Source organism: Chrysochloris asiatica, unplaced genomic scaffold (genome assembly GCF_000296735.1).
Source record: "Chrysochloris asiatica unplaced genomic scaffold, ChrAsi1.0 scaffold00066, whole genome shotgun sequence".
In the NCBI taxonomy this organism is placed as follows: Eukaryota; Metazoa; Chordata; class Mammalia; order Afrosoricida; family Chrysochloridae; genus Chrysochloris; species Chrysochloris asiatica.
The window spans coordinates 9,945,218-9,960,195 of NW_006408584.1; the positions used below are offsets into that span (position 1 = coordinate 9,945,218).

General features: G+C 36.2%; 1 protein-coding gene across 1 annotated transcript in view; it reads left to right on the forward strand.

Annotated features, from left to right (window-relative positions):
• The window catches only part of LOC102829195 (serine/threonine-protein kinase Nek1-like), a 277,499-nt gene that overhangs the window by 237,098 nt on the left and 25,423 nt on the right, over positions 1-14,978 (forward strand). Inside the window, 2 exon segments of the mRNA XM_006864548.1 lie at positions 3,420-3,537; positions 14,462-14,553. Of these exon segments, the coding sequence (XP_006864610.1) occupies positions 3,420-3,537; positions 14,462-14,553 (210 nt within the window).

The window sequence follows — 14,978 nt, forward strand, 5'->3', positions numbered from 1 at the left end:
TACAGAAACGGCTGCAAGCATACATTGACAGAGAACTTCCAGAGGTTCAAGCTGGATTCAGAAGAGGCCATGGAACAAGGGATATCATTGCTGATGTCATTCAGTTGATCTTAGCTGAAAGAAAATATCAGAAAGATGTTAACCTGTGCTTTACTAATTATGCAGAGGCTTTCAATTATGTGGATCATGACAAGCTGTGGACAACATTGAGAAGTATGAGTATTCCGGAACACTTAATTGTTCTCATGAGGAATCTGTACCTGGACCAAGAAGCAGTTGTTCGAACAGAACATGGGAACACTGAATGGTTTAAAATTTTAAAAGGTGTGCAACATGGTTGTATTCTTTCACCATATTTATTCAACTTGTATGCTGTGCAAATAATCTGAGAAGCTGAGTTATGTGAAGAGAAGCGTGGCATCAGGATTGGAGCAAGACTCATTAACAACCTGTGACATGCAGATGATACAATCTTGCTTGCTGAAAGTGAAGAAGACTTAAAATATTTACTGATGAAGATCAAAGAGCACAGCCTTCGATATGCATTACATCTCAATGTCAAGAAAACAAAAATCCTCACCACTAGACCAGCTAACAACATTCTTATCAATGGAGAAAAGATTGAAGTTGTCAAGGACTTCATTCTTCTTGGATCAATTATCAACACTAATGGGAGCAGCAGTTAAGAAATCAAATGACGAATTACATTAGGCAAATCTGCACAAGACCGTTTTAAAGTGTTGAAGATTGAAGAGCAAAGATGTCAGCTTGAGGGCTAAGGTGTGCCTGACCCAAGCCATGGTATTTTCAATAACTTCATATGCATGTGAAAGCTGGACAGTGAATAAGGAAGACCGTAGAAGAATTAATGCTTTTGAGTTATGGTGTCGGAGGAGAATATTAAAAGTGCCTTGGGCTGCCAGAAGAACCAATAGATCCATTTTGAAAGAAGTGCAGCCAGAGTGTTCCTTAGAGGCCAGGATGGCCAAACTTCATCTCTCTTCAGACATATTGTCAGGAGGGACTATTCTCTGGAAAAGGATATCATGTTTGGTAAGGTGGAGGGTCAGAGAAAAAGAGGAAGACCCCCAATGAAATGGATTGGCCAAGTAGCAGCATCAGTGGACTCAAGTGTGGCAACAGTAGTGAGGTTGGCCCAGGATCAGGCAGTGTTTCATTCTGCTATGCATAAGGTCGCTATGAGTTGGTACAACACCAGTTGATAGCACTATTATTCAAATTTATGCACCATCCTCTAAAACCAGTGATGATGAAACTGAAGAATTCTACCAACTTCTTCAGTTTGAAATTGATCACACCTCCTATCAAAATGTATAATAATTACTGGTGATTGGAATGCAAAGGTTGGAAACAAAGTAAGGATCAGTGGTTGGAAAATATGGCCTTAGTGGTAGAAAGGACACTGGAGAGCCCATGCTAGAATTTCGTAAGACCAAAGGCTTCTGCATTGCAAATACCTTTTTTATTCAACATAAAAGACGACTATACAGAGAAACCTCAGGAGATAGAATATACACAGAAATCAAATTGACAACATCTGTGGAAAGAGACATTGGAAAAGCTCGATATCATTAGCCAAAACAAGGCCAGGGGAAGAAATCATCAATTGCTCATATACAAGTTTAGGCTTAAGCCAAAGAAAATTAAAAGAAATCCACAAAAGCCAAAATAAGACCTTGAACATATCCCGACTGAATTTAGAGATCATCTGAGTAACAGATCTGGTGCATTAGACACTTAAGACCAAAGACCAGCAGATTCATTAACAACATGTGATATTGCAGATGATACAGCCTTACTTCCTGGAAGGGAAGAGGACTTAAAATGCATACTGATGAAGCTCAAAGTCCACAACCTTCAATATGGATTGCATGTCAATGTAGAGAAAACAAAATTCTCACCACTGAACCAGTAAATAACACTGTGATAAAAGATTGAAATTGTCAAAGACTTCATTTTATTTGAATCCACAGTCAACACTCATGGAAGCAGCAATCAAGAAATCCAATGACTGATTGTTTTAGAAAAATCTGCAGAAGACTTCTTTAGAGTGTTCAAGAGCAAAGATATCAGTTTGAGGACTAAGATGTGCTGGACCCAAGCCAGGGTATTTTCAGTAGCTTTGTATGCATGTTAAAAAGTTGGACAATGTAGGAAGAGTGTAGAAGAATTGATGCATTTGAGTTATGGTATTAGAGAAGAATATTGAAAGCACCATGGACTGCCAGAAGAGCAAGCTGATCTGTTTCGGAGGAAGTGGAGCCATAATTCTCCTTAGAAGCCAGGATAGTGAGATTGCATCTCTGACATTTGGGACATGTTGTTAGAGTAATTATCAAGTATGGTGTTCCTGGAAAAGAACATCATACTTGGTAAAATGGAGTTTAGTGAAAAAGAGGAAGACCCAGCCCCCCAACAAGATGGATTAAAACAGTGGGTAATTAATTGGGCTCCAGCATATCAGCAATTGTGAGGATAGGACAGGACTGTGCAGTGTTTTGTTCTGTTTTGCAGAACATAACAACATGGATAATGTACTAGAGGATAGTATTCATAACATAAAGTAAAAAAGGATTTCTTCCCACCAGAGTGCTTACCTAATATTATTTTTATTGTTGTTAAGTGTCGTTGAGTTAGTTCTGACTCATAGCAACCTTGTTAGTTACAAAAAATTAAATAAAGGATAAAAACTTTAAGAATTGGTATAATATGTAATATTTCCAATTACATCACATAATTGAAAACTTTGAAAATGAAGAGAGTTTGTGAATATCAGGAAAAAAAGAAGTGATGTGGTGTCTTTAGCAAGATGGTATTCATACATTAATTATTAGTTGCCTGTAACTAAGTTGAGGGCCAAGAAAATAACTTTGGTGTACTTCAATTATGTTTTCAAAATAATTGCTGGTAATCTTTATTTTCTTTTTTGTTTGCTGGAAGATAGATTTTGAATAATCCTTTTGGTTGTTTTTCAGGGATTATTACTGTTTAAATATTCTTTATAATTACTATTCAGTCTGTTCTCTCATATTTCTATCCACATGTTTTTAACCTTTAAACTTGTTTGTATAACTTCTTTAAAACAATTTACATTTTACAAAATATTTAATAACGAGTAATATGTATATGATAATAAAAAGTACAGAATATATAATATTTCTTTTGACCATTTTTATTGTAGAGAAAATGCAAAAGGAAGGTTCTTTTATTTCAGAATAAAATTACAGAGTTTAGCACATTATTAGGCGTGGAGGTCTACAGATTAAAAATGCTTAAACTTTCTTTTATTATTATTATATTAGCCTAAAATTGGAAAGTAATAATTTGTAGATCTACTCAATTCTGTATATGCTGATTTTGCTTTCAGACGTGTTTCTTTTTATATTTTCACTTTGTAGAACCTGATGATTTGGAAACAGAAGTTCTACAAGATCTTTGTGGAATAAACAAAGACAGTAGCTTGCCGGGTGCTATTACTGATGTGTGGGTTGAGAAAAAAGAAACCAAGGAAACTGAGTATGTTACGTATTATTCCATACATTGCAGAACTAAGGTCCCTTTTTGCAATACCTTTTTAAAAAGAATGCAATACCCTTATATGGCAATACTACATTCTAATATTTTAGTAGCTTAGGAAATAAGCTAAATTAATTTTTTGAATAGGTATTATATAAGGATGTAAAGTAAAAAGTCTTTGTCCTGCCAATTTCCATTTTCTCTTCCTTCTAGGAATTAACATTTTGATTCAAGTTGGCTTTGCAATTGACTTACCATATTTATTCATTAAAAATGTATGCATTTTTGATATGTATATAAGGAAACAAACAGTTCTTCCTTTTTTAAATGCAGTTGTTAGTATAAAGTATACAGTATTCTTCATCTTGTTATGCTTACTCATAAAATAATAAAGGTGGGAAATTGTTTTATATTGACACATGTATTATCATTATATATTTAAATTATATGAATATATTGTAACTATTTGATGGACACATATTGATATTACAATGATTCTGCAAGGAATAACCTTTTGCAGAAGATAATTTTGCAGATATGTAGGTTCATCTATAGGACAGAGACATAAAAGTTGAAGTGTGGGTGAACTTCATTTTTCCCATAGCCCTGCCAAATTTCTGTTATGAATCTTTTTTATTTTTATCAATCTGATAGATAAAAAATGGTGTGTCCATTTGAGTTCTTTAGTTATCCCTTTTTATCATTGAAGTTGAACACATTTTTTTAAGCTTCTGTCATTTATATGTCTTTTTCTATGAATTTCCTTTTTATATCTTTGACCCAGTTTTGTTCTTAATTTGGTTTTAATCTTTTATAAAAGAACTCTTTAAATATTACAGATATTTTCCCTAGTTAGATGACTTGCTACAGAACTTTACAATTTATTTAAACTTATTAAACTTCCTCCCCCATTAAAAAAAATTGGTTGGGATGTTATTTTCATACATTAGCATAAGAAAAATCAACATGTTACTTAGTTCTCCTGTTGATGAACAACATGTTAAAGCCTCTCTGATCAGGTGTTAGGATTTTGTTGTGTACTTTATCTAAGTTTTATATTTTTTTAGGAAGCCTATTCCTAAGTATAGTGCCCTTTTTATCCTTCTAAATGGTGTCTTTTCGTCTAAGAGACTTATAACTGGAAAATGGTATATGTGAAAGCTGTGGATTTCTTTACATTGATTTTGTACCTTACTGCCTATTGATTCTATTATTATTCATGTTAGATTTTGAGTTGACAATATTATATTTTTCAGGTATATAGTAATATTTATAATAATAGCTTTATGACTTTCTCATGTCTTTAACATTAGTTTTTTCTCTGTCCATTTGCATTGGCTAATAGATTCTATACAGTGTTGAATATTGCTAATAACCCATCACCATCCTGTCAGTTCCAACTAATAACAACCTTATAGGGCTTTGTAGAAGTGCCCGGTAGGGTCTTGGTGTGGTGCGGTAGGATAGGCACTGGACTACTCAGGTCAGCAGTTCAAACCCTCCAGCTACACGTTAGAAACCCTATGAGTCAGAACTGACTCAACAACACTTAACAACAACAATTTTTATGGGAGGAAACTGCCGCCTTTTTCTCTATTGAGTGGCTGCTGGATTCATACTATTAAAACACAGGCACTTTTGTTTGCTCCTGACTTTAGTGACAGTGATTCTATTGTTAGCCTCATATCTGAGATAGTTATCTACATATAGTGTACTGATTTAAAAAAAACAAAAACAGATTGTCAAATGACTTTTTAGCCTCTATTAATAGTAGAATGTTAACTTTGTCTTTTCAAGCTGCCCTTTGAAATTTTCTCTTCGGCTCTTTTACTTCATTTCTTTCGTTTGCTTTACCTTCTCTGTATGCAAGAGCAAGTTTCAGAGTCTCTTCTGACGTCCATTTTGATCCACTTCTTAGCTTCTGGTGTGGTGCTGTGAGTTAATGCACTGGGCTACACAGTCAGTTTGAACTGCAAGGATGGAAGTTCAGGTTCACCAGTTGCTCCTCAGAAACCCTATATAGGGTCGCTGTGGGTCATAACTGACTCTAACAAACAGTGGACCACTAATATATATTAGATAATGTTTTCCCTTATCTAAAAGTATAATAAATCGTATTATGAGGTTATGTAATATTGAACTTGGAATCCTGGTGTGGCGCTGTGGGTCAATGCGCTGGACTGCGAGGTCAGTTTGAACCACAAGGTTGGTGGTTCAAGCTCACCAGCCGCTCATTGAAAACCCTGTACAGGGTTGCTATGAGTCGGAACCGACTCAACAGCACTTTACAACAACTATTTCTTTAATGAGTCCTACTTGATTATGTTAACAGTTTAATGTTTTAATATTTGTTGATGCTTTATTGAATATGACCACTATTGTAAAAAAAAAATTTTTTTTAAATCAAAGTTTCACACTGAAAAGAGACAGTCTTTGATGGTTATTAGAGGTAGGAGGGCAAAGGAGGTGGGTCACTGGCTAGAGGGTATACACATGTTAATTTAGGTGAAGGAAAAAAAACAAGTATTTTTAAACAGAAGACAGTTCAGAAGGTAGCCTAGAGGATCAGCTCCACTGATTTGTTTATTTAAATATAAAGCAAGTTTGGAACACTTATGCTGATTATGTGAGTGATGAAGAGAACACATATTTTTTTATTGCCCAGCTTTGAAGTATGTATGATTCTGATCTCAATAAGAAATTTTAAATTGATTAAGACCTAGTGAGATTTTTGTAGCACTGCAGTGAGGTCTGCTGAAGATTAAATGAATAAGAGAGACTGAGCAAAGTCGAGCTATTAACTACAGTCCCAGATGAGCTTCAGTGTCCCATGTAGGAAAGGGCTGTAATGTGGACTTTCAAAAGAAAAAAAATAACTGGAAGTTTCTTCCTTTGCCATGTGCTATAGCATGGGTTAACAAACATTTTCTGTAAATGACGAGCTAGTAAATATTTCAGGCATACAGATCATATATTTGGTGTCACTACTATTCCCCTCTGCCATTTCACTGCAAAGCAACCATAAACAAATGAGTGTAACTATTCCTATAAATGGAGTCCTGATGTCACGCTGTGGATTAAAGCATTGGGCTGCAAAGTCGGTTTGAATCTCAAGGTCAGAGGTTCAAGCTCACCAGCCACTCCTTGGAAACCCTATGCAGTGTCACTGTGGGTTGGAACCGACTCAGTGGCACATAACAATAACAATTCTAATAAATCTATTTATAAAAACAGGTGAGCTTGATTTGACTTGTGGACCATCATTTGCTGATTCCTGAGTTTAGAATTGTGAAATATTATTGGCATTGTCTGCTCTTTAAATTTTTAGTAAATTATTTCTGTGAAACTAGTTATTGTTGTTGCTGTTGTTAGGTGCCATCGAGTCAGTACCGGCCCATAACAACCTTATGCACAGCAGTATGAAACACTGTCGGATCCTGGGCCAACCTCACTACTGTTGTCACGCTTGAGTCCATCGATGCTGCCACTTGGCCAATCCATCTCATTGTGGGTCTTCCTCTTTTTCTCTGACCCTCCACCTTACCAAACATGATATCCTTCTCCAGTGACTGGTCCCTCCTGACGATATGTCCAAAGTATGAGAGACAAATTTGGCCATCTTGGGCCTGGTGAATTTTTTGGTGTATGAGGTGGTTGCTCATTGATAACCCTATCTTTTTAAAGAAAAAGTGTTTGTTTACATACCTTAACTCTTTTGAAATTCTGTTATTTACTTTATTTTTTTTTCACATTATTTATTTTCTTTACAAATCTAGTAGTTTATTTTTTTAATTAATTGATTTCAGTTTTCAGTTTCCTTATTAGTTTTAGTTTTGTTCTACTTTCTAACGCATAACTTTCTCTTTCATCTTTGTTTCTTCTGCTTATCTTCAATGGAGTCCTAGTTTGGTAGTGTTGGATAAGCACTGGACTGCTATCCACAAGGTCAGTGGTTCAAACTCATCAGCTGCTTCTTGGAGATCTTATATAGGGTTACTGTGAGTTGGAATCAACTTTATAACAACATTGGTTAGATGCTTCCTGTATTGTTTTATTATTTAATGGTTACGCTTTGGTGGTGGTGGTGCTGGTGGTAAGTGCCATTAAGTCAGTTCCGATTCATAGAGACAGCCTGTATCGTGTTTTCCAAGGAGCAACTGGTGAGTTTGAACTGCTGACCTTATGGTTAATGATCCAATGCTTATCCAGGACAGTGACACACCTGGACTTCATTAACAATATCCCATAGACTTTCGTTAATAGTTGATCCAAGAAGAATGAAGTCCTTGACAACTTCAATCTTTTCACCATTGATAAGAATGTTGTTAATTGGTGGTCCAGTTGTGAGGATTTTTGTTTACTTTGCATTGAAATGTAATTCATACCCGTGCTCTTTCATCTTCATCAGTAAATGTTTTACTACCAACACTTGTGGAAGCAGCAGTCAAGGAATCAAATGACGTATTGCATTAGGCAAATCTGCTGCACAAGACCTTTTTAAAGTGTTGAAGAGCAAAGATGTCAGCTTAAGGACTAAGGTGCGCCTGACCCAAGCCATGGTATTTTCAATAACCTCATACACATGCAAAAGCTGGACAGTGAATAAGGAAGACCATAGAAGAATTGATGCTTTTGAGTTAAGCTGTTGGAGAAGAATATTGAAAGTGCCATGGGCTTCCAAAAGAACTAATAGATCCATTTTGGAAGAAGTGCAGCTTGAGTGCTCCTTGGAGGCCAAGATGGCCAAACTTCGTATCTCATACTTTGGACATATTGTCAGAAGGGACCAGTCGCTGGAGAAGGATATCATGTTTGATAAGGTGGAGGGTCAGAGAAAAAGAGGAAGACCCCCCCTCCCTCCAATGAGATGGATTGGCCAAGTGGCAGCATCAGTGGACTCAAGCATGGCAACAGTAGTGAAATTGGCCCAGTATCGGGCAGTATTTCATTCTGCTGTGCATAGGGGTGCTATGAGTTGGTACCAACTCGATGGCACCTAACAACAACAACAGACTTTTGTATGTATTGTCTTAATATTTATTACTTTCTAATGCTCTCCAATTTCAGTTTCTGTTTCTTTTGACCCAATATTTGTTTAATAGAAAAAATATTAAGTTTTCCAGGCATGCTTTTTTAGTTGTGTGCCATCTAGTTGGTTGCAGTTCATGGCAATCCTGTAATAAGGTTTCCGAGTCTGTAATTCTTTGTGGGAGTGGAAAACTTCATCTTTCTCCCAACTGATGGGCTCAAACTGCTGACCCTGTGATTAGCAATCCAGTGCTTTTCCTACAGAGCTACAGCACTCCTGGTTCCAGGCATAGAGTCTTTATTTTCTAGTTTTGTTGTAAAATCCTGTTTTTATCAAATTGTTGTCAGACACTGTTTCTGTACAGTTTTTCTACTTTTTGTTGTCAGGTTTTCTCTGTTGTTTAACACTGGTCAGTTCCTGAGACTATCCCATAAGTATTTGAAAATGTATTCATTATTTGTAATTAACAGATTAATAGTTATCCATTATCTATCATGTTATGTTATTTAGTTCTTCTATATGCTTAATAAAGCACCCTGGTAGCATAGTTGTTACAAGTCATGCTGTTAATTTCACTGTCAGCAGTTTGAAACCACCAGCCATTTCATAGGAGAAAGATGAGGCTTTTAACCCTGTGAAGATCTACAGCCTCGGAAACCCTATTCAGGGTCGCTATGGGTTAGAACCGACTCCACGTCACACAACCACCACCACCACCATATGCTTAATGGAGTCCTCATGTGTTGCTGTGGGTTAATGCGCTGGACTGAAAAGTCATTTGAACTGCAAGATCTGGAGTTCAAGCTCAAGCTGCTCTTCGTACAAGGTCGCTATGGGTCAGAACCGATTCGAAGGCACTTAACAACATAACAAAGCATATGCCATTTCGGTCATTCATACATATACAATTCAGTGACATTCTTTGCATTGCCTGTGTTGGACTCCTGCTGTGATACTGTAGGATTAGCACTAGAATGTGAACCACAAGTTTGGCAGTTCAAATCTACCAGTCACTACTTGGGAGAAAGATGAGGTTTTCTGTTCCCATAAAGATTTACAGTTTCAGAAACCCTATAAAGGGTTGCTATGAGTCGAAACCAACTCCATGGTATACAACCATTGATTATTATTGTCATAACTTCTACAGTAATTTCTTGTTTAGCTGAATTATTTTCTTCTAATGTTGTTAAGTGCTGTCAAGTCAGTTCTGACTTACAGCGACCCTGTATAGGGTTTCTAAGGAGCAGCTGGTGAGTTTGAACTACCAGCCTTGTGGTTAGCAGTTCAGTGCTGATCCTTCAACGCTACACCAGGAGTCCAGCACTAGTAGTGTCTTCTAAAAGAGCTTCAGAGTTCAGTATCATGAATTTTTACATGTATATAACTCTTTGTAACCTTTATACATGAAAAATTTCACCCTTTATACATGAAAAATTCCACCCTTTGCGGTATGGGGTATGTGTACTGGAAGTATGTTCTGGCAGACATCTGGGTTGTGGGGAAGTTTTCACTATTTTCCAAGAGTTGTCTTAGTGTGTACATGAAAGGAGTCAAGGAACTTTTCAGTTCTGGCAGCCTGAAAAATGGGCCTTTAATGTGGCCACCTACCGGGCCTGGCCAAAGATAACTCTTTGAATTAAAGAGCAAGTTGCATTAATGAAGGATCCTTTCGTGTATAGCACCATTCTAGAGGACTTACCAAGCACCTCAAACAGAATCCCTGTCCTGTGACTTTCTCCTTTTCCAAATTAACAGCGGGACTCCAAAAACCATGACAAACTGGTATTTTCACCTGTGTGGGGTAGGGGTGGCGGGTGGGGAAGAAACTAGTTTATACTTTCTTCTTTCTCATGTAACACATAGATATTGCTCCATTGTCTTCTGGAATTTGGTTTTTCTGGAGTGGAATCTGAAGGCAACCTGATGTCATTTATAAAGGGAGAAACCATCTATTTGCCTGACTTTCTAAAATATTTGTTACCTTTGAAATCTGGTAACTATATTCATTATTTCTTGGTTTTGACAGTTGTGGGTATACAAATGGTATTTTCTTTCAGTTATGTAGATTTAAATTTTTGTTTCAGTGAGTTTTCCTTAAATTTAGTATTATGTATTATTTCCTTTGTTAGTGTTGTTATTGTTGTTAAGTACCATTGATTCGCTTCTGACTCAGTGACCCTGTATAGGGTTTTCAAGGAGCGGCTAGTGAATTTGAACCGCCAACCTTGTGGTTCAAACTGACCTTGCAGTCCAGCGCATTAACCCACAGCACCACACCAGGAGTTCCTTTGCAAGGACTCCAATTACGTGTCTATTGGATCTTCTGTGCTTGTTTTATATATTCATCATTTTTTCTGACTTATGAACTCTCTGTTCTGCTTCCATTTTATTGTTTGTTTCTCATTTCTCTGTTCTTTATCTCTGAGTGTACATTTCACCTGTTTTGTGTGTATGTATGCTAATCCCAATTTGTGTTTACTTCTATAATTTTTTTGTTTTTACTTTCTTTTTTATGAGTTCTGGGAGTTTGCTTTCACAGACAAAAAACATTGCTTTCTACTACCGTAAATGTAGCTGTTTTTTGTGATTCATATATATCTGTATGATTATGTGTGGTCTACTTTTGAGGCTAAACCAAGCATAGGGTCACTATATTTGTTGTGCCAGGGAGTGCTGTCACATTTAGGAATTTTTTTTTTTTTTTCTGACTCTTTTTGAGTTCTATCACTGCCTTTCCCTCTCTCCAGAACTTTGTGTATTTCTTTCTTCCATACAGCATTTGCTTGATCTCACCTTTGGAGCACTTGCTTGATCTCACCTTTCTTCCATGCAGCACTGCTTGATCTATCCTTTGGAGTCCAGAAAGTATATATCAGCAGGTCAAATTCACTAGCCACTCCTTGGAAACTATATATATATATATATATAGTGTCACTATCAGTCAGAAGGTGTCCAGGTGTGGCACTATAGGATAAACAGTGGACTTGCTAACTGCAAAGTCCCTGGTTCAAACCTACCAGCCACTCCTTGGAAACCTTATACAGGAGTTGGAACCAACTTGATGGCATTTAATAACAGGAGTCAGAAACTATAGCACTTAAAAGCATGTGTTTATTAACCTCTAAGTTCTTTCAAGACAGAGATCATATCATATATTTTTATAGCTTTTTAATTATGTACATTATATGAAACCAGAATTTGATCAATATATATATAGAGAGAGAAATTTAATAAATGTTAAGGATAGTCTTTCTAATCAGTTGGAAAATACAATATCTATACAATACATGCTATTGAAGGAATCAGTAACAATTTGAGGGGGAAAAAAGTTAATTTTTTTTTTTTTAATCCCATTCATCAAAACAATACCTAATGGAATAAATATCTAATTTTTTTTTTTTTTTAGTTTTAAAAAAGAAAGAGGTTGTAATAATTATGGCCAGCCCATGGCAATCATTAATCTGCTTTCTGTCTCTGTGGGGATTTGCTTAGTCTGCACATTTAATATAAGTGAAATCACACAGTATTTGTTTTTTTTTTTTAATGTCTGGGTTCTTTGACTTAGCATAATGTTTTCAAGGTTACTTTTCAATTTTAGAATGATAAATATTCCATTGTTTTGTTTTGTATATACCAAATTTTATTTATCTATTTAACACATTGATGGATATTTGTTTTTTTCCGAACAACTTGTTAAATAGCTCTGCTGTGAGCAGTCCAACATACGACTATTATAAACAGTGCTTTTCTTTGAAAACCTGTTTGTGACACTTTTGGCTTTGTACCTAGGAGTGGGATTTATATGGTAATTATACATTGAAGGCAGTATCAATAAACGATTACAAGAATTAACAGACTACCAATTGAAATGTTTTAATAAACTGATGCAGCAGTGAAAGCTCCCACAATCTAAAAAATTGGAAGACAGCTACCTGGCCAACCAACTGGAAGAGTGTCATATCTGTACCCATTCCAAAGAAAGGTGACCCAACAGAATGAGGAAATTATCAAACATTATTACTAATGTTTGATAATTTCCTCATATCACATGCAAGTAAAATTTTGCTGATGATAGTTTAAAAATTGTTGGAGCACTATATCAAGCCAGAAATTCAAGCTGGGTTCAGAAGATATGGAATAAGGAATATCACTGCTAACATAAGATGAATCTTGACTGAAAGCAGAGAATACCAGAAAGATGTTTACTTGTGTTTTATTGACTATGCAAAGGCACTTAACTGTGTGGATCATTACAAGCTGTGGATAGCATTGAGAAGAATGGCAATTTCAGAACACATTGTTGTGCTCTTTAGAAACCTGTACGTAGACTAAGATGCAGTCTTTCTAGTAGAACAAGAGGATACTGCGTGGTTTAAAATCAGGGAAGAGGTACATTAGAATTATATCCTTTCAGCATACTTATTAAGTCTGTATTCTGAGCAAATAATCAGAGAAGTTGGGTTATCTGAAGAACTTGCATCAGGATTGTAGGGAGGCTTATTGGCAACCTGAAATATACAAATGACAAGCCTTGCTTGCAGAAATTGAAGAAGACTTGAAGTGTTTCCTGTTGAAGATCAAAATATAGCCTTCATTGTGAATTAGAACTCGTGTTAAAAACAAAAATCTTCCCAAACAGACCAGTAGACAACATCATGATAAAAGGAGAAAAGATTGAAATTGTCATGTATTTCATTTTACTTGGATTCATAGTCAGTGTCTATGAAAGCAAGTCAGAAAATCAGATGACATATTGCATTGAACAAATCTGCTACAAAAGATCTCTTTAGCATTAAAGAGCAAAGATATTACTTTGAGCAGTAAGCTGTGCCTGACCTAAGCCATGGTATTTTCAGTTGCCTCATATGTATGTGAAAGCTGGACAGTGAATAAGGAAGACTAGGGGAGAATTAATGCATTTGGAGTCCTGGTATGGCGCTATGGGTTAATGCACTGGACTACAAAGCCATTTGAACTGCAAAGTTGGCAGTTCAAGCTCACCAGCTGCTCCTCAGAAACCCTAGACAGGGTCGCTATGGATCAGCATTGACTCAGCAGCATTTAACAACAACATATGTATGTGAAAGTTGGACAGTGAATAAGGAAGGCTAGGGAAGAACTAATGCATTTGGAGTCCTGGTGTGTTGCTATGGGTTAATGCGCAAGACTGCAAAGCTGTTTGAACTGAAAAGTTGGCAGTTCAAGCTCACCAGCTGCTCCTCAGAAACCCTATACAGGGTCGCTATGGGTCAGCATTGACTCAACAGCACTTAACAACAACAACAACATATGTATGTGAAAGCTGGACAGTGAATAAGGAAGACTAGGAAAGAACTGATGCATTTGAATTAGAGTAGTTACAAGGAGTATTCATGGGCTGCCAGAAGAACAAACAAATCTGTGTTAGAAGAAGAACCCAAATGCTCCTTAGAAGCAAGAATGGCAAGACTGGCTCATATGCTTTGCTTATATCTGAAGGGACCAGTTCCTGGAAAGGCCCGTCTTACTTGGTAAAGTAGGTCAGTACAGTGAAAAAAAGGAAGACCCTCAGCAAAATGGATTGACACAGTAGCAACAACAGTGGGCTCAAACAACAACTATGAGGATGGTGCAGGACTAGGTAGTGATTCATTTTGTTGTACATATGGTGGCTGTGAGTCGGAAATATCATGGTAGCATGTGACAATACATTATAAGGAATGGGTTTGTGAATGTCTAATAATTAAAGTTTGAACAGGATAATAAATACAGCATGCTTTTGAGAGAAAGTATGTGTACAACGAGAAACATATTTGGAAGAGGGATCACAGGACGCTAGTTAATTTGTGTTATATTGTCTATATTTTAGAGTTCTTTCAATAAACAGGTTTTTGTGTGTGTACTCATTTTTGGCAGGTTGAAAGATAGGATCACCCTTCAGCAAAATGAAGTTTCTGAAGATGAAATCTTGAGGAATGAGGAGGACCAATTTAGTGAAGTTCATATGGGTAAACATTTTTGCAAAACACTAATTACTTTCTAAAAGATTTTTATACCTGTTTTATTTGTGGAAAAAATACATACAGTGAAAATTCTTTCTCAGTCACCTCAATCATTTAGAAAATGCATTAGGCCTAGAGTACTGGATGAACTTATTAATAAACCTGGATTATATAGAAACAATGACAGTAACATTTTTGGTTAATTCTTTTAATAAATATTCAAATTAAAAATAATTAATTTGCTTAGCTTGGTTAAGGTATTTAAGTCATTAAATAAGTTGTCATCTTGTTTTTAAGAGTATTCATTTAAATTAGCATTAGAAATATACTTTTTTTTACCCCTAACTAATGGTTGATAGTTGTCATCAGTTGGTTCTGGCTATGGAAACCCCATGTGTGCAGAGTACAGCTGCTCCACAGGGTTTTCAAGG